The sequence below is a fragment of the Mus musculus genome, chromosome 2, assembly GCF_000001635.26.
Source record: "Mus musculus strain C57BL/6J chromosome 2, GRCm38.p6 C57BL/6J".
NCBI classification, from domain to species: Eukaryota; Metazoa; Chordata; class Mammalia; order Rodentia; family Muridae; genus Mus; species Mus musculus.
The window spans coordinates 76319315-76340334 of NC_000068.7; the positions used below are offsets into that span (position 1 = coordinate 76319315).

General features: G+C 45.7%; 1 protein-coding gene across 3 annotated transcripts in view; it reads right to left on the reverse strand.

The window, feature by feature from the left end:
- Pde11a (phosphodiesterase 11A) overlaps positions 1–19831 on the reverse strand; it is a 353338-nt gene extending 333507 nt beyond the window's left edge. For 2 of the 3 annotated variants that reach the window (XM_006499454.2, XM_006499453.2), the window contains exon 1: positions 18382–19831. In XM_006499454.2, the coding sequence (XP_006499517.1) occupies positions 18382–19293 (912 nt within the window). In that variant the 5' untranslated portion in view covers positions 19294–19831. The remainder of the gene's footprint in view (positions 1–18381) is intronic. The other variant, NM_001081033.3, reaches the window with a different exon arrangement.
- Positions 19832–21020: the final 1189 nt, after the last annotated feature.

Sequence of the window (21020 nt, forward strand, 5' to 3'; positions counted from 1 at the left end):
TCGGAAGGCATGCTGTCTGTGAAAAACAGAAACTCTTCTTCCTTCGCTGGATCCTACAATAGGTTCCTTAACCTCTCCGACCATGGGGCCCACTCCTTGATCCTCTCCAAGAAGGCCGGGTCGTTTGCCTGAGTTAGGAATAGGGAGACTGCATAGACCACCCTTCTTGGCTGCCCTTCCTTCTCAGGGCCGGGATCTCTTGCAAGAAGCAAACTTTACACTGTCTCAAGGCCATAACCTCCAAGGGGATGACTGCTCATGTGGGGGCACTTTGGACATTCAGCACTGTCTAGACCTGGAAGGGCAGATCTATCTACTTCAGGAATTGAATTTTACAAGTGCCTGTAAATATACCGCGCACGCCAATGTCTGCTTCACTAATTACAATGTGATGCTTTGATGATTCATATGCATTCGGCTCTGGTTTGAATATCTTCCCCAGAAGTTTGTGTTAGAAACTGAATTCCCAAATACATGTGGATGACATTTGAAGGCAAGGCCTTCAGAAGATAACAGGGTTAGACAGCATCATAAAGGTGAAGCCTCATGATGTCATCCTCTCTGACTCACCGTTAGGACGCCCTCCACGACATCGTGGTGTAGCAAGTAGGACCTCACTGAATGCCCACATCATGCACCTGGACCGCCTAGCATATAGTACTCTGAAATAAACAAATCCTATTCTCTATGAATTTACATGGTCTCAGGCACTGTGTGATAGCAGCTGAAAATGATCTGTGGCAGTTTGCTTGGTTCAGAGCAGGAAAAAAAAACAGAGCTGTTTAGTGGATCTTCTCTAAGTCTCACAGAGGGAGAGACAAAACAGCCTGTTTCTGACTCTAGGGCCCTGTGGTACCCCAGTGTTTCTTTCCTATTGAATAAAACATGGAGATGATAACACCTACCCTTTCTTCCTCTCTGAGTATCAGGAAAATAAAGGGAATTATTCTGCACAAGTGCCAAGCACAAAATAATATTCAAATACAGGAAACACTTCTGTTCATTCTAAGTGCACCATATAGATATTGTATAGATGGAATTTCTGCAAAGAGAACATTAAAATGGGCTAGATGGCGTTTCTACTGTAGCAGTAATAAGTATTGTGATAGATATTTTTGCTATATATGTCTCCTCAGACACAGTAGCTTATAAAAAGGGGCAACTCTGCAAGAGAAGATAAGTCAAGAGAGCGGTTGGGTACTCGCTTATTTAAGTCTCCCTGTCTGATATGTGGACAATGTGGTTTTAGCAGATAGAAATGCATCTGTAATGAGTGGGCTCCTTTATCAAGGAACAAGAATGGCTTCCCTAAAGCAGGGGTGATCAGGTGCTGCTAGGAATCATGAAGGAAGAAAGATACAGATAGTAAGACTCTGCGAGAAAATGTCAGCTCTCGGAAACATAGCTACCTAGCTTCGAAAGCCCAAAGACTTTCCCTCAGATGGACTGTCACAGGAGGGCAGAAGCAAGCCCTGTGGTTGGATTTCACAAGTGAATAGACGTGTTTTATAGAGTGTTAAGACATTAAAAGAGAAGGTCTATAGTCACAGCAGAGGTGATCAAATCCCATACACAGCCTGGTGCATTCAGGAAGGTGAGAAGTATTTCCCTTTATATACTGAAGAATGGGGGACACTCCTCTCTCTGCATGGTACTCTGACCACCAGCAGCATAGGGTTAGCAGAGGCAAGATGCCCCCCCCCAAAAAAAACAATCGGCCTGTTGGTGACATGGCAACTTGTGTACTGCTGCTGAGAGTCCAAAGAGGAAATGTGTGTCATTGTCCTTGTTTTAATAAACCTTGGGTGCTGCCTATCAAGTATTTTAAATGACACTGTTCCTGCCATTTGTTCTTAGAACCTTCTTGGGAGGCAAAGTCCCTTTTATGTTATAAGACACTGACCCACAGGAAACACATTACAACCAAAGACCACATGGGGTCACAGTTTAAAATCTAATTAAACTCTGTGTACTTAAAAGGGAAGACAAATATTCCATGTGCCTGATTTTAAAATGGAAAAGAAGGTCCAGTCACTGGCCACGTGGTAGTCAAAGAAGTAGCTTTCGTGGGGGGGGGGGGGGGGGGGAACGACACCTTGTGAGATTTACACTCTGATTTTGAAATTAAAAAACTGGGAATTAATCCTTATTTAAATATTATATCTGTTTCACATTGTCAATAATGTCAGAAAGACCCGGAAGACGAGGAGGAAACGCAAAAAAAAAAAAAAAAAAAAAACAGCAAGATAAGGGTGACAGATAGGAAGGAGAGAAGCTGGGCAGAAAGCTGGGAACTCCAACGAAAAGAACCTAGAGGGGCAGGGTGTTGGCAAAGAGAACAGTGTCAGGCAGAGAGAGATGAGAAGGAGACTAAAGCAGGTAGAGGGTGAAAGCCTGTGGCTCTGAGGACTCTGGGATGTGTGTGGTAGATGTGTGTGTCCACTTTCCATTCCCTTGAGCTGCGGAGCACTAAGTACTGTGACCCGTCTTTGAAATGTCATTTGGCTGCTTAACAAAACTGACCACTGATGACTCCCGAAGAGCTTCATCTTTCCCATGTGTTGAGTGGTTTTAAGGCAATGGCAGATTTAGCTGGAAACATACTGAGAAGCCGATGGGACTTAACAAGCAGGGGTGAGGCCATCGGCTCCACCCCCACTATAGAAAAAAAGAAAGAGTCTGGCATCTTGGAGAGTGTTTCCTGAACACAATACAGATGGGCGAGCTCTAAGTGCTTCCTGGAGACAGTGGAGGTGGGAATGGCTTGCATTTGCTGTCCCCAAAGGCTTGAACCCCAAAGGCGCTCTACACACTTAATCTGGCTTGAGTTACTGCCCCGCAAACAAGAATCTCTCTGTCTGCCTTTCCATAGTTTCTCCAGGGAATCATTATGCTTTGCCTGAAAAGTATCAGCACTAGAGTTTAAATAAGCATATGTCCTGTGATGAACCTGGGCACCCTGACTTTCCCAGAGCTCCAGTTCAGTCCCGTGAGAGCCATAGTTCATTAGCCACCTCTTGCTTTTGTCTTCCATAATCTAACTGGTAACACATGAAGCATCTGCTCTCTGCGCCTTCCTCTCTTTAACTTTCCCAGGCTGTACCCATCCTATACCAGTCAATTAGAAAATGAAGGGACCCTTGGCTTAGCTCAGTGACATTACCTAAAGCCTTTGTTCTAACCTGGTATTCCAACCTAACAGTTGCATTGTTTTCTCATGTATTCAGTGTGTGTGTGTATGTGTGTGTGTGTGTGTGTGTACTAATCATATCATGTGTTAGATGCTATACTAACACAGAATGTTCCATAGCCTATACCTTTAACAAATTCACAATCTAGAAGAACGAGTGATGAGCCGAAACTTAAATGACAGACGCCAAGAGTGTGAGTCACTCGAGTGAAGCACTAGGGGAGTGAGTGAAGAGCAGTTAGCCTTCTATCCCGATCATTCGTTCTTTCAAATGTATTGTTGTTATTATTGCTATGCTATCGCGATTATTATTATTGTTGTGTGTGCATGGTGGGGGTGGTGTACCTGCCACAAGATGCAAGGACAACCTTGGGGAGTCTGTTCTTTGCACCACTACATGAGTTCCAGGATCTGAACCTGTCACCGGGCTCACAGGGGAAGCAGCTTGACACACTGACATCTCATGGAATCCGTTATTCATGCTTACACTTGAAGTCACAGCATGGGCCCTGCCTCAGCCTGGGTTAGGAGCCAGTATCCAGCACCATCACACCACACCCCAAACCTGTAAACTTCGAGGCTCTAAAATTATTTTCTTGAAATTGATAGTAATTTTCTTTTTGAATGTATGCTTTGAATATGAAGTCAAATCAATCAGGGATCCACATACTGTTCAGCCTCCATCTCCTGCCCCCATCCCATGACCTCTACATCCTTCTACTCGAGACCCTGAAAGGGGTAACGTGGACAAGAGTAAGCAGCTGCGTTCTGTTAGTAGCTTCCTTGCCCAGCTGGGTTCTGGCATGGGTGTGGAGTGAGGGCAATGGCCAAAGTTATCATCCCCATACTGCTACTCCTGCCGGGTAAGGGATTCGGGGAGGGCTCTCTAGCTCACCCATCCTTTGGGGACTGCCTATCTACAGTGTACTAGGGGGCCCTGATTAGAAGGCACTGCCCTGGGTAAGGAGGAGACTTGCTGGAGAGGACAGCTCACTGCTTGAAGACCTGAGACGTTGAGTGGGGCAGTGGCTGCAGGTACTGGGGTAGGATAAAGCCGCCCAGGATAAAGGCGCACTGCAGGTATTTCGTAAGCACAGCCGCAATGAAATGGGAACCGGGAGCTTGAGCTCCTCCTGAGCTGGCCTAGAAAATCCTCCCACTCACTTCTCCATTTCTCTCTCCCCCTCATCTAAGGAAGGCATCTCTGTGTTGAAGATGTGGAGTCCACCGAGGAAGAGCCCTCTTTGGAAAGGAACTCCGAGTCAGCCATGCGCATGAGCTCCAGTAGGGGAAGGAGCCAGCTCCCACGCGTGACCGCAACATAACGCTCGGCTTTGGAGGCATGATGCGAAAGCAGCGATTAATGTGGAGTTTGAATTTGGGTCCAGAACAGAGAAGAAAACTGTGCTTGGACTCTCCCTTGTGGGATCACCTCGACTCATGTTTGGACCTGTCAGCTTCCAGCTTTTCATGACAGACCTTGTGATTTTACTGAGTCTTTACAAGGCAGCAAAAACAAAATAAAACAAAACAAAACATTTCTCATAATTTCAGTTAATCTTGGCACTAGCCTTTTAAGACATGTATAAGTCTTTCTTTCTTAGCATTGCATGTAAAAAACATCTGAAAAAATAAAATATGAAACGGGGCATGGATAGTGAACTGAACCCACTGTGATTGCTCCAAAACTGCTTCTATCACCTACTCTTTTGAGCTTTTGTTGTTATTGTTGCTAAGAAAGTCGAGATTCTATTACTTTCTAATATGCTTTATTTGCCTAATAGCATCTTGTAAGCGATTTCCTTTGATTAAATATTCCATTTTATGGTAAACCATAATCTAGTTAGCCAAGCCTTTAGTCAGATATTTTGGCTGACACCTTTACATTGTTATAAATGCACTATAATAAATATTCATACATATAAGTCTTAGCATCATGTGCCCATAAAATTTTCCTTAGGATGACCTGGACCTGTTCCATTAGAAGCCATCAATAGCCTTAAAGCTGTACACAGTCATTGCCAAACCTTCTCACATCATTACTTCTCAAAGACTGTGAGCTAGAGGCCAGCCTTGTCTCCAGAGCGCATTTGACAGTATAGGGAGGCTGTTAAAATTGCTGCAAGTGAGCAAGCACGTCTGGGCAGAGGCCAAAGATGCTCTAAGAACGCCATGGTGTATATGTAGTCAACTCTAAACTCACAGCAACGAAGTACTTATTCATTCCCAAATACCAATGGTGCCTCTGCGGAGAAACACTGGGGTGCTTAATTGAAGTGTTATGTATAATAGATAATCTATTCTGGCTGGTTATGTCTCTCTGTGGGACAGGATGACTAGCACAAACTCTAACCTACATAACACTGAATGTTAGTGTTGAAACAAAGGCTATGACAGAGGTGCTTCCATTTATTCAATCTACCCAGGCACCCCTTAGTTGCCAAATGCTATAGTAAATCTCAGACTTCCATCTTAGTAGCAGTGTCGGATCATTAGATCAATAGAGAAGAGGTGGCGTTGGGGGGGGGGTGGTAAATTCAGGCTTTACCTGCTAATGAGAAGGCATATTTATTTTCATTTTCTACTTGTGTGTTTTCCAGGGAACTTTGGACTGTGTCATTACCATATCTCTCTCAACAAGCTACTCTGCCTCGTGAGGCTACTGCATGGAATCGCTAGTACAGTCATGTTGCTACGATGCCTTTCCTGGCTTCCTTGGAAGCTCTCTCTACAGAGTGAAATCACCTCTTCCTGCCACAGAAACTCAAGGCCTTAAATATGACACATTCTTAGGATGCTAGTGGCTCCTCTTTTCCCAGGTGGCCTTTTGTTTCTGCGATTTAACTCAATGGGATCTCCATTTGGCTAATTTGGAGGTGGAAAAAATGTTCTCCTGCCTTTTTATGGTGAATTAGTAGGTAATCCCCCAAGTGCCAATACTCTCTATTCACAGCAGGCACGAGTAAAAGGCAGGAACCAACCCAGAACTTCCTCTCTTGTTTCATTTTTTTATAATGGATAACAGAATCAAGGAGAGGTGCCTCAACTCCAGCCTGGGCTCTCCAAAGTTCTCACTATGTTCCCGCTGGGTAAGGCTGGGTACAGTGCTGCTACTAGCTGCTTGTCTCCTCTGTTCTCTACATAGTCTTGCGACTATGAACAAGAGGAGATGCTACGATTGTCAGGTGCTTTACAAGCCACTGAAAGACTAAGACATAGATGAATCTGGTCTTGAATGTGGTGTCACATTCCTGGAGACAAGAAGGAAGCAGAAGACAGTCCTAATAACTGCAGCTTGTGCAGCCCTTGGGTAACAGTGCTCTAGAAACAGAGGAGAAGGCTAACTGGGAAACCTGTGGGCTCTGGAAACAGAGGGGTATAGCCTCACTTTTCCAGAAATCCTCATGCAGAAAGGCATAAAAATCTAGAAAGGTTTCCTAGCAACTCTGTCCCAAGCCTACAATCTTTAACTCCATTACAGTTGATATTAAACTTTAAATATGTAATCACCCACATTAGGTTGCAAAATACCCATAAAAGCCGTTCAGTCATTAAACTGTACACAGCCATGCAAATGATAAAAGAATACCATCAAATTTTTTATTGAAAAATAGTAAAGGTTAGAACATTCTGGTGATCTGATAAACTGGTACGGACAGCGTAAAATGGGTGATGCAGAGCCTTAAAAGTAATGCCAAGAAAGCATAGAAAAAAAAAACGTAAAGAAAGCTTTCCTGTTAATTAATGGCAATGAATTTAAAGTCAAATGAATCCCGAAACCAAACAAAATAGCCCACATCTGCAATCCCTACACTCAGGAGATGGAAGCAGAGAGGCTGTGGGCTTGCTGTCATCTTAAGATGGTGAAACAACAGCAGAGGGCTGGGGCTGTGAGGCTGATGGGTAGAGCACTTTTCTAGTGTGTCCAAGACCTTTAGGTCAATTCTCAGCACACATGCACATACACACACACAGAGAGACACATACACACACTTGCACACACACAGACACACAGATGCACACACACACACACACATATGCACATGAAAACACATGCACACACATGCACACACATACACACGCACACACAGACACATGCACAGACATGCACAGACATTCACACACACACATACACATACATACAGACACATGCACACACACACACACACACACACACACACACACGCCCTCTGGGTCACAGATTCTCCTATCCTAATAAACTATTAGAACTTGATGAACTACAATCTGACCATCTGCCCTTGAACGGCACTTGCCAACATTTACACACTTCACAGTGAGCTAACCCAAGTCTTGTCATTTTTTTAAAGTCCTTAGGATTTCTACAATGAAACTGCAGATTATCATACTGGAGATCTAATATGGAGAGTGTACAGCACTGAAACCCAATATGTACTTTTGGAATTACATATTGTGCTAGAAAAATAACCTCATTGATCAATTCTACAAAGAAGTTCAACAGAGCTATGCTTGGTCAATGCCAAATGTGTATCTTGACCAGTAAATCCCTCAGTCTAATGTTCACTTAATCCATCCGTTTATTTTACATTTTAGAACAATCGTTGCCTTTGTAAAAGACATCATGGTTAGGCAGTACTGGGTTAAGACACCCAGTGTTGTTTTTGTCTTCTGTGGAAAGTTATGAAGACAGGAATGATTACCGTGAGGAAACAAGTTTGGGTTCACAAACTCCAAGAGCAGAGTATGGTGGGAGGTCACACGAGAACGGAGTGGGTCAGTCAATTGCCAGAAGCAGGGAGGGCAGAACATGGGCAGGAGCTTTCACTGGGGGTTTGGAGGGAAGGAAGAGTCAAGAAGGAAAGGTACAAGAAGTAGGCTTAGGATGGGCAATCTTGAATAATTTTGATAGGCTCTGGGCCGGAGAAGCAGTCTGAGCCCTGGTGTGAAATTTTGGTTTAAAATGAAATGTCCCCCAAAGAAATGTGTGTTGAAGATTTGGTCTGAAGTGTAATACATCTACAGTTGGACTATGAGAATTGATTGGCTCATGGGAGCTCTAACTTTATTAAGTGATTAGCACATAATGAATTCAGTGCTGAGTCAATATTCTGAAGTGAGGCCTAAGTAGAAGAGGCAGGTCATTGGCTGAGGGTTTGTTATACCTTGCCCATGGTCTTTCCCAAACTCCATGCCGCTTGGGAACATGAGACAAGTGGCTTCCTCCACCACGTGCATTGGCCCCGGGATGCTTTAGCTCAGAACAAGCCCAAAGCAATGGGTCAAGTGGCATTGGGTTGGACCTTCAGAACCTGTGAGCCAAGAGAAACTTCCCCTTGTTTGAAGTTGTTTCTCTCTGGTGTCATGGGTGATTGGAGACAGCTGGAAAAATATCGATTTGTACAGCTCTCAGGTAAATATCCAAGGCTTTGCTATCTCTTAGAATTGGCCAGCCTTGGAATGCCCCAAATGCCAGAGTATCAGGAGTACAGAAAATAAAGTAGGCATGGTGATGTACACCTCTAATCCCAGAACTGAGGAGGCTGAGGCAGAAACACCTGAAATCCACCTTGGGCTGCATAGCAAGACCCCAGTGAAAAGCAAAACAAAACAAAACAAAACAAAACGAGTTGGAGAGGAGGGAAGGGAGGAGAGGAAGGGGAGAGAGGAGGAAGGAAGAACCCAGGAAATAAAGCCAATATAGATATTTTAGGTGAAAAGTTTGCTTTTGTGTGGAAGTTCTTTGGCAGAGCCAGCCTGCGAACTCTGAACAGTATGCTTGGAAACGTTAATTAGACCTTGTGTTTCTTCTGAAAATGCTTCTTCATTATCTCATGAGAATGTAGTGATTTGATTTAATGATTAGATGCTTATAAAATACTATAAGGTGGATATGTCAGGAAATACTGTTATGCTGAAAAACATACGAGAAAAAAGTATGAGAAAACATAAATATGTTATGCTTAAAAAAAAATACAACAGACCTAAGAATACAAGCCTGCCCCCTGCCCCCTGCCCCCCACCCCCTATCCCCCGCCCCCACCCCCCACCCCCCGCCCCCCGCCCCCCGCCCCCCCCCCCACTCCCTGGTCCTGAAACTAAAGCCTGTTCAGCTGCACTGTGAGATCTTTCACAGAAACATTAAAATCAAAGGAGGAAAGTTCCATCAACAAAACAAAAGCTGTCGTCGTCGCTGTTTGTGATGACCCTGGAGTTTCTTCAGGAATAAAGAACACTATTCTTGAAGAGTAGACCACAGCCCTGTGGATGGTATCCTTTATGTAGGGGATCCCTTGGTGTGTAGAATTACATAGAACAGAGGCAGTGTCGTGAAGGCATTGAAACAGGGCTGCATCAGAGCACGCTATGAGTTGGTTCCATTCAGTTTGTCTAAGCCTTGTTCTTTCCTGACTTGGTCTCTACACAGATGGCCCTGGTGAGAAAACTGAGCATTTTTGCTGGACCAATGGGTTTCCCTCTCCAGACGTGCTTGCCACCTGCACTGCTCTGGGCCAGGAAGCTGACTGGAGACAACTGCTGGGCCAGATTCCCTGTATCCACTCAGCCTTCTCAAGTCCAACCAGTGTGTGGCACTAGCAAGAGGGTAGGGTGTGAGGAGGGCCCCAATTCCCTGACACTCTCTCTCTTCAAAGACTTGGCTTGTCCCTGGCTAAGTTCCTCCCCGGCCCTCCAGGCCACTAACCCTGATTAGGCAGCCCCTCCTCACAACTGTTGTGGTCTTTGGGTTTTGGAAGTTGCCTTCTGTTCTTGCGGTGGCAGTTGGGGGGTGGAGGGAGGCGGAGAGCTAGCAACTAGCCCAAAATATCGGTGATAACTCTCAGTAACAGAAGGGAGGCAGAGCTTTTGCAGAGATTTGGTCCACAGACAGCTAATAAGACCAAGTCAATCAGAATCAGTCACTTGGAAATGCAGCCATCTGAAAACTGAATATTTATGAGACCTTTTGAAACTATGTGAAAGCACATGACTTATAATCAATAAACTTGAAAGGGCAACACTTCTCAAAAATAATAATCACAAGGCTGGTCAATATAATCTCCCACATCTGAAAGGGATTTGCAAAGAAGAACAAGACAAAATAAAACCCTATGATTTGTAGGGCCTTGAACTACAAGCACCTGCAAAAAGCTAAGCAGAGCCTGTTACAGCTTGGGAGTTCTCAGTGGTAGGTTCCTAGTTTCCAGTATTTATTTGGCTAGGGTCAGGCTGGCTGCTTTGTTTGACTGTTTGTTTGTTTGTTTGCTTGCTTGCTTGCTTGCTTGCTTGCTTGCTTGCTTGCTTGTTTGTGGCAGGGTCTCACTATGTAGCACCTGGTGACTGGAAATCATTATATAGATCAGGCTAGCGTCAGACTCACATGGGATCTGCCTGCCTCTGCTTCCCTACTGCTGGGCTCGAAGGTGTGTGTGCCATCACGCCCAGTGAGGCCCTTCTGTGTATAACAGGACTTCAACATGGCCTCTTCAAAGTAAAAGAAAAAAATTCAAAAAGCAAAAAAGCAAGGCACATTGGAGTGGGTGCTTTATTGATGCAGATGAGCAATTCAGATAAACCTTCCGTCATTTAGGTTTTTACAAGCCTTTACTTTTTTAGCTTTCAAAATGGAGACTAAATACTCTAAAGATACGCTTAAGAGCTGAGCTTCCAGCTTAAGCATCCGTGTTGTCTGAATGGTCAGGACTTGCTATTTGGCGGTGTATAAGCTGGCCAGAGCCAGGCAGAGATACAGGTCAACCACTCAGTTCCTTAGGCATCTCTGTCGGGTGCACTGCAGGGCTAGTGAAGTCTTGATCTAGCGCTCACTTAAGACAAGTGGCCAGGAGTGCTAAACACTAGAGCAAAGCAGGTGCATTACAGCATGACAGAGACTGGAAGGAGGCAGCCAGATGTGTAGTCAAGGTGGGATTAGAGAGAAAAGATAGACAGGCTGTCACCAAGGTGTGCCTTAGACTCCCTGGTACTGGTACTGTAATTATATTAGGGATGCCAGGAGAACTTAGATTGTAAAGAAAAAGGCAAGCAAAGGACAGGGGTAATGTGCACCCAGTAGTCAGTGGCCAGGAAAGACTACTAAGAGTGGTTGTACAAGAAGGCTCTGCAGGCCTCACATCTCCACTTGAATCCTGGCTCTCTCCATGGTCAGCTGAGCCATTTTGAGCAAATCCTTAATGTGGCCAGGCCTCAGTCTTTCCTTCTATAAAATGAAGCACTGTTAGGACTGAAAGGGAAATTCTCACTAAAGGGTTAATCTCTGCCCCACAGTACACTGGTGAGGGGGGTGGTTGTTAATAACAGCAGGGTTCCCGATGCCTTCTATCAATATTGTTAATAGATAGCCTACAGAGGTGTCTCCTCCTTGCCCAGTAATTTTCATTCAAGTAAAAAAAGACTTCTCATTCTACACCTGCAAACCTATATTTTGTGATCAAACGTAAGTCTCATTGATATGTGAAACCGCTGTTTTGTTAGAACTAAGCAGTTAATAAGAAACCCTTGGGACTGTAGCAAGTACACATCTTACAGCACTAGGAACCTTCTTTTCTGTTTTCATCCAAAAAAACAAAAAACAAAAACCCAAATAAATAAATTTAGCCTCTTTGTCTATAAATGACCAAAGAACCTAAGGTCCTCCCAAAATATTATAAGCCCATCCCACTTTCTTTTAAACAATGAGACTTGCCTTTTTATAACCCACATCTTACTTCCCAAAAAGAATGTGGTCAGTTGGCAAAACACCGCCCTGCAACTAAGGAGCTAACGAGCCAAGCAGTGCACCTAGGGGTCTTGGTGACTTCCCTCTAAGACAGAGCAAAGCTATTTCAGAGGCAAAGTTCACATGTCTACTGAATACTATATTAAACAGAAAAAAAAATAGCTTCCAAATTAAGCCCGCCTTGTAAATAAACAGGTGACCAAACCTCAAAAACCAAAATAAATGGGTCAGATTAGTAAACATTTAGTTTCGGGGGTAAGGAGGAAGGCCAAGTTCACCTTAAATCACCTTGCTGTGACTCTGTAGGCTGGGGACTTCTCTAGGCTCCATTCTCAGTCAAGTAGCCAAGTGCGGTCTGTCCTTATGTTTATCATGACCGTGTGTCTGCTAGGAAGAGGGGGGTCTGAGATAGGAAATGTCTCCTGCTGCAGGCACAAAGATCAATTCTAGTTCTGGGCCAGAGAACTTGCCGGTGGGCTTGGGGAAATTTTAAAAAACATTGTGTGCAGAGCTGAAAATAAAATTTCACGGAATTCCTTTATAGTACAGCATTGGAACAGGGTCAACACCCCTTTTAAAGTCAACCTCACAACTCAATGATGAGACCATGGACCCTCTGTGGCCTCGTTAGGGATAGAAGCACTTCTATCAGTGTGCTTTCTAGATGCCTCAAGTCAATTCCTTCTGAGACTGACACTTTAAATGTAAGTATAGAAATTAAAATCAGGTGAAAAAATTAATTCCATGAAAACAAACTGCTAAATGTTAGAACAGTATTATTTAATACATAATGAACATGCCACGATAGCACAGCGCACCCTTAAATGCATCGTCGTGTGTAGCTTCTGTTCTGTTTTCCATCTCTTCTCTGGCACAAGCCATCAGCTGTGTCTTCTTCCATTATGGAAAGGCAGAGTAGGATTTGGATGGGCAAAGATGGAGGGGGGAAAAAAGTATCCCTGGCAGGAAGGAAGCAAGGCACAAAAATAGAAAGGCCCTGTCCAAGCATCGAAAATGGTACATAATTTAATTAGGATGAAGCTGGGGCCACGGGAAGGACTGCAATAGACACTGGGCTGGAATAAAATTGAACCTCTCATACCCAGGATGACTCAGAGTCAGGCAGGGCCAGCTTCGTGAGCATGTGGCCAGAGCAGTTGTAGGGGGAGGGGCGGATGCTGCTCCACTGCCCTGTGAATATTCTTAACACTTTGGTCTTGGAATCTGTTTTGTATGTGAAGTGCAATGGAACAGCTGAGTTTGAACTAGGAGTTCAGAGATTTGCTACGTGCTGACTCCCCACTTCCTGCCCCAAATTAGCTCTTGATCACCTGACCCTTGCTTCCCCGTGTCCCAGGCTCCACCTAGACTCCCCCTTTGCCCTGGAAATAGGCACAGCAACCTGGCCGTCTGTATGGAAAGAAGCCCATGAGCCACACCTGCCGTAGCCCTTTGCTCTTGAGTGGCATCCGTGTGGAAGCATGAGAAGAACACCGTGGTCCATAGCATCTCAGGATAGAGCAAGGTCGTGATCCTCTCCACCCTGAGCTGGAGGCAGCAGGCAGCAGGCAGCAGGCAGGTTAGCCAGGGCCTCCCACCCCAGGCCAGACACAGAAAGAATTTCTCAGCCCGGAATTTGCAGTCATTTAGGATTTCTGTCTGGAGATGGGTGTGGTCTGGAGGGCAGACTCTTGGGAAGGGAGTTCACGTCTCAGGCCCATCATTTTCTCCTAGACTCCCAAATGCCAACGCTGGTCCTGCATACAACACTTTTCGTTAACCTGGCTCCTCACTCCAACTGGGGTCTTATTTGCTTGTTTGATTTGTTTTCTTTTGAGAAAGGGTAGCCCAGGCTGGCCTCAGAGGCAGTACATAGCCCCAAACTTAGAGCAATTGCCAGCACACCCTGATGCTTCCTGTGTTCTGATAAAGCTGTCAACCCTCTCCATATCTCTCACACTTACAGTCTCCGAATCACCCTTGACTTAATCTCCCCCTCACCCAAATTCTCACCTACAGGGCAACATCCATCTGTTCCCTGCCGCCACTCCTCCTGTCTCTGCTTTAGCTCTGTCATTCATTGCGGCTCCACCAGGCCATCATTACAGACTCGGTTACTCCCACAGCTTCAAGCCTTCCTCTGTTCTACTCAGTCTCTGCCACCCAGTCAGCCAACGTGCCATTTTGATCATTCGAGGCGGCTTCTTGTGGCTCACTGTTGCAATGCCATTGTTTTTTTTTTTTTTTTTAGCTGAGTTAAAACAGTCCTTCTCACCCCTACACATCCTGTGCTTGCTTTCCACTCTCTCAGAAGCCATTTTGTACTACCGAAAACACTCCCGCCAGCCTCACAACGATCCAGCAAGGAAATGTGACCTTCTTTTAACAGCTGGCATGGCACCTCCTTCAGGGACTCTCCCACCACATGCTCCATAGTGACCGATTGTTTCTAGAAGGGCACCACCCAGCTTGGCCATTTGAGCCTAATGTGGTAGAGAGTTCTTAGCTCTTAACTGTAAGCACTAGGGGCTTGGGGGTGGGGGTGGGGGGCAGGAAGTGTGACCTCTTACCTTTCTATACCAGCAAGTATAATGGGCTCTCTGTATCTGTTGGATCTGACCTGTGGAATTAGTGACTCTGTTGTGTCAACAGATCTGGTCTTCTGAAAGCCTAGCACACCTGCGACTCTCCTGCGTCATCCCACCCCTCCTCTCAGTCACCTAACAAAGCAGCCTGCTGCTTTTCAAACCCAAGCCCATCAGACACCTGTATCGTCATTAGCAACACCAACACAAGCTCATCTTGCACTTTCTATTAACGGCTAAAGTGCTATATTCTGGGTGTTTGGAATAATCTCAAAGAGAGCACCTGTTACCTAAGTGCTCTTATTTGCAACATCTCCAGGGCAATTTATTCATTACTATATTAAACTGGGCTGTTTAATAACTGATAACTGTCAGGGAAGAAAGGGAAATTGCATTCACCATGATCAAACTGGATACCTGAAAGGAATATATTTTTTCCATTTGCAATTCTTTATTTTTTTTTTCTAATTTCAATCCTGTTTTCTAGGACCAATTAAGAAATGCAATTCAAAATGGAGAAAGCAAAAGAGATTTATTTTTGCTGCCAAACTCCTATTCAACTTTAGTGTCTCATTAAATATTCTACCCTTGACTTCAGGATGCGATATTCATTATCATAATTGCATAAGTGTCTTTAATGCCTTGTTCTTGCTCAAAGAAGCCCCCAAATGATTAAGACCATTAACCTAATTACCCAATAATTAAAATCTGAAACTCTGTGTGATAAAATTTCACTCTCCCGAAGAAAAATAAAAGGGTACTAACTGAATCTGAGCAAGACACACCTTTAACTATACAGATGTATAAAGAGTAGAGAAGCGTGGTTATATTTTTACACAGAGACTTCAAGATGGTTACATACATAAGAATAAATGCAACATAATGAAAAGACAGATGTGGTTCTGAAGAAACGACTCAGTAGTTACAAACACTGCCCTTCCAGAAGTCCACAAAGCAAATCACAACTAACTGTCTGTTAAGTCCTGATCCAGGGTAACTAACGCCCTCTTCTGGCTGCTATGAGTACTGCATACATGTGATGCACAGTCATGCAGGCAAAACACCACCACATTTTTTATATATATATATATATATATATATATATATATATATATATATATATATATATATATATATATATTCAAAGATCAGAGAAGGGGACGAATGGGGAAACGCTAGAACAGGAAAAAGAGGCAGCAGCAAGCCAGCTCTGGAGAAGTTGCCTAAGGAACAAAACATGGAGCTTTTGCTAGGCGGGTATGATGGCATGCCATTGGTGACACTTAAGAGACTCTTAAGAATAGGAGAATGAAGACCTAGAGAGATGACTCAGAGGTTAAGAGTACTGGCTGCTCTTCCAGAGGTCCTGAGTTCAATTCCCAGAAACCACATGGTGGCTCACAACCATCTGTAATGGGATCCAATGCCCTCTTCTGGTATACTGGCATACGTGTAGTTAGAGCACTGTAAAAATAGTAAATAAATAAATCTTTTTTAAAAAAATAGAAGAATGATTGTTTTGTTTATAAAGTCTCTGGATTTAATGTTGATTCTAAAACAATTACCCTGAGGAGGAAGCTTGGCTCAGGGAGAGATTAGATTGGTAAAATGTCCTGACTTCACAGCCCATTCTCAGATAAGGGAACAACACCACCAGCACCATCATCACAGACGGCTGCCATTTCTCAAGTAATAGCCTTGTGCAAAGTACCATCTTAGGAACTTCGGTACAGCATCTCATCGCATGTCCACATGGTAACAGTTGCCAGGTAGATGTATCTGTCCCGTTTTGGGAATGGAAAATAAAGACTGTGAAATTAAGTAATTCTGTTTAGACCCCTCTAATGGTGACAATAATGCATTAAAACAAAAGGAAAAATGATTTCATCCGAGAATATCATAAGTACAATAAAAAACACAACAACTATAAATACACAAATACATAGCAGAAGCCGATGATAAAGCAAACAACAACAACAATAATCCTTTCTCAGCAAAACCAACTGAAACTAAAGTGACCGGGATCTCGGGCTCCCTGGAGCACCGCACCTGCCATCCTCAAGTCTACAACAAACCTGCCTTATTTATAGCCACTGTTACTGCCCTGGGGGGAAATGAAAAAGAAAACCTGCCTTCTCCCAAGGCAGCTTCCAAATACAAAACAGCAACTTGCTTTACACTTGGTCTGCAGGATAAAGGCCAAGCTCACAGGAAGCAACAGCCACAGAAAACCTGATTTACTCTGCCCACGACAACTTCCACAGCCACAATTCTCCGCATCAAGGAGACAGGCACGGAGCTGAGAACACCAGGAAGTATGGTCTTGAACAAAGTGCCATATCTGAACAATATCAAATGAAAGCTGTGAGCACAAAGAGAACAGTTACAGAGAGAGCCATAGAAATAGGAGGGGGAAACCCGATTGTGGATGAAAAGAAATGTAAGGGCAATAACAAAGCCCACTGTCCAAGATTCTACAGGTATCATCCAACCCAGGAGGGACATCTGAAGCTGGGGCACACAGCAGGGTTGTAGCAAGTGTGGGAAAGAACTTGTGATCTTTACAGATATCTTAGGGACTCTTCAAAATATCAATTACTAAATGTTTTCATTTCTTCCCATGGCTTTCTAGGACTACAGAGGTAGGTAGTTATTGAAAATCATAATTAGGTTGCTCATCCTCAGAGTCTTTCAGAAGGATATAGAGAATAACGTTAACTAATCAATAACAAAAGATTAACAAAATGTCTTCTTAGGCATTGCTTGCTATTAGAGGGGCATTGCTGACAGACATCTCACAAAACTCAGAGACTTAGTTGAGGCTCCATTCCCTGGATCTGTGTAGAATTGTAACCTTTCAGATGGAATGGAGAATAAATGTCCTTCCCACAAACTTTTGCAGTTGTTCTCAAAAGCACCCAAACTCTAGAGAAACACATGCCTCCCTGAGACAAGATATAGTCGTGAGATGACCACGGGACCAAGGGTAAGAAAGAACTTTCCGTTCTCAGGAACCCAGCTCCACCACTCAGGAACTGAAGGAATGAGAACTGACTGCCTTTCAGATCCAGCATCCAATACCAAGTTCAAATCACTGTAAAAAGGAAAAGACAGGACAACCAGACAACAGCCTGCTGGGCTTGCTTATCCACTTGAATCTAGCGTGTCCACTGCTCCCATTGCCTTGGCAGTTGCTAAAAATATACCAATGGGGGCATTTCATAAACTAAACCTCTACTTGGTTCCCCCTATTGAGAGCTGCCTGCTGTAGCCAAGCTTGAAAGTGGCTTGTCCCTTTATTTGTCCAACCTCTCTAAACTCTACTGAGGCAGATATGAAGAAGACCTGAATGGGTCACAGATCCAGTCACAGGTCCCTGTCTTCCTACCTTGAAACTCAAGCAAATTTAAGCTAGAGGAACCGTAGGCATCAAGTATGTAGTTAGGTCCCCTGTTCCCCTTCCAACCTTGAACTACAACATGAAAATCGCTATTTCCCACCCTCACCCCCCACCCCGCCTCTCCACCCCCATCCCCCACAGACACCAGAGACACAAAACACCCATTTTCTTCACGATAACACTGAGATTCTGGAGTTTACATCTCTTTCTAGAAGTTCACAGATCCACTCTAAAGCCATACAGACAGACATCTTAAGGCTACATCTTGACAGAGATCCACGTGGTATTATCGAGTGATATATTAACTTCCCATAAGCCATTGTGCTAGGAAAGCACCATTCTGTCAAAGACGATACAACACTCTAACAAAACTCAAGAAAGAACTTAAATAACATCTGCAAAGGGTTCAAATAGAAGTGGTCCTGGTGGTCAAAGGATGAGGGAAGGCATGGCTGCCAAGCCAGTGGGCTGGGGAGCCGAGGACAAGCGGTCCTACCTGGTAGGCATCCGGGATGTTAACAGTTTCTCCGTGTTCCCCGACATAGCCAATGATACCTTTGCCCCAGGGGACTTGCACCTCATTTGAGTTCTCTGTGCTACTGCAGGGGAGCAGTGGGGTTCCTGCGTGCACATCAAAAAACTTGGAGACCAACGTCTTCTTGCCAGCAGCTGCCCCTTCCACTAAGAAGAGAGAGCAACGGTCAGCGTCCACCATGAGACAGACAAAGATGAGGATCTTGTAGCTTAGGCTGGTGAGGTCAAGGTCATTGGAGATGTCCTTGACCAGTTCCAGGAAAAACTGGCGCTCGTTATGCTTTTTGAGGTGGCATTTGTAGTCGATGGCCGTAGGGGGATACTGAGGCAGATTCACCCTCGATTCCAGCAGGGCACTTAGAATGTGAGCTGTGGTGGGGGGCAGAGAGCTGGCCTTTCTGAGCAGGGCTCTCCTCCGGACACTGCTCAGGGGCTCCTGGGCCCGGGAGGTCACCTGTTCATCGTAGGTCCTGTTCACATGGATGGCTTTGGAGCGGGCAAAGCTCTTCCTCAGCTCTTTCTGCGAAGCTCTCCGCTGCAGGCTGCCATCACCCCGGCTGCCACTGGCCCAACTGGGACTCAAGGGAACCCCAGCACTTTCCCCACCACCGGGCGTGGGATGGCTGTGGGCAGAGCCCTGGGGTCCAGCACCACCACCTATGCCAGGGCTGCCTTTAGCATTGCTCTGAGCCAAGCTGCTAGCGCCAGCCAGGGCAGGCCTCAGGCTTGAAGCCCCCTGTCCAGAAGTGTGCCTTTGTAGCCACTTGTCCACCAGTTCCTGTTTTCCTTTTCGCATCAAGTAATCTTCAAACAACTCTGGGTGCCTATCCAGGAAAGTTTCCACCTCCCCGAAGTCCAGGCGGGAGGCTGCCATGGTCCAGGGCACCCCTTGCTTCTCCTCTCTACTCTGGAACCACACGTTAACCTGTCCCGAGGCCTCTAGTTGTTGCTGCACATGTTTGCCCACACCAGTGTCCCCAGCTCGGCACTACCTTCCTGCCAGGCAGCCGGAGGTTGACAGGAACAGCAGGATCCCAGTTGGGAGATACCTGCTCCTTCCGCGGCTCAGAGCGGCAGCTGCCACCCACCCTAGCCCTGCTCCTCCTGCTCCGCACAGGTGCCTGCCGCGGCCACCGCTGCTTCCCCGCGCGGCTCGCGCCACCTCTGCTCCGGCTCCCGCAGCCAGTCGCTGCTCCACCGCCACTGGAGCCGGCTGAGTGGACCACTGTGAGCCCGAGGTAGGCAGGACACGCCCCGGAGTGAAGCTCTGAGCCTGCTGGGGATGGGAGGGGAGGAGCAGACGGGGCGCACAGCAGCCAAAGTCCACCGCCCAGGGTGCCAGGCGGTTCCTGGAAGAGTCTCTGTGCAGTACCGAGTGGGGAACGCACCTAGGTGTCCCCTCTCCCCCGCCCTTCCAGTCTCACCTCCCCAGCCCGCCCGGATCCGCTCCGCTCTCTTTCCCCCCCCCCCCGCCCCCTTGCCCCATCCTTCAGCTTTCCAGAAGGCCCTGGGGAGCTCGGTGGGAGTCCAAGTACTGAGAAATATTGATGATTTGTGAGGATCAGAATCCAAAGTGCGCTCCGAAGAAATGAGGGTCCCCAGAGTCAGTCAGTTTCTTTTTCTGGGATGAGACTGTACTTTTAGTTTACTCGGTTCCTCGGACTGCCCAGCACTCTGTGGGCGTGCAATACATATTAATCAAACTAGTTCCCCTTAAGTTCTCTGTGTAAGAGATTCTCAAATCTAAGGAAACTCGGGGATATTCGCCACCACAGCCCTTCTCTCAGTGACGAAGGGGAGCTGTACATTGAAGGAAGGAGTAAAACTCGGTTACCCCGATTTAGGGAGAACCTTAGAGCAGGGGCCCGTGGCAAGTGGGCCTGAGGACCACGGGTCTCCTTTTCCCATGTGCACTAGATCTATCGGTCCTCTTCCTTTCACGGAGAGATTCCTTGCCTTCTCCTCCTGAGATCTTTCTCAAAAGTCACAACGTCTTGGGGCTCATGCACAGAGATATCTTCACAGAGACAGACTCCTCTTGGCCCTGCCCTAGGCTTCCTTCGGATCTGCTAACTCATAACAGCTGGTTATAAGTTAGGCAAAGAGGAGCAGGGTGATGATCCTTTCTTGGAGAATCCTCTGCTTCTGTTGGAACCAAGCCGATGCAGAACCAGGGCAACAGAGAGGCTCTTGCGGAATCGCAGAGGTGAGAGACAGAAGAGGGCAGCAGAGGAGGCCAGCGTGGATTCTCAGAGGCTCCATATGGCAGACCTAGGTTGATGACCATAGTAAGTGGACATCAGAACATAATAATTAAATTCTCTCAACAGGCCCATGACACAGAGTTTTATTATCCCACTTTAAAGATAGAAAATGCTGGACAACTGAGTAACTTAACACGGGGCTCGCAGTCAGCTGGCATGTAGGTGCCTAAGTTTGGCTCTCCAGGGAGGCATCCTCTGGACCATGTCACTGTACTGTCGTCTCCCATGCATCAGTTGAGTCACGTGTGCCAGAACTGAGACCAGAAACAAGAAAGTGGATGATGAGGTCGAGTGCCCTTTAAGTACTCTTCTGACAACACAAGGAATCGAGAACGCT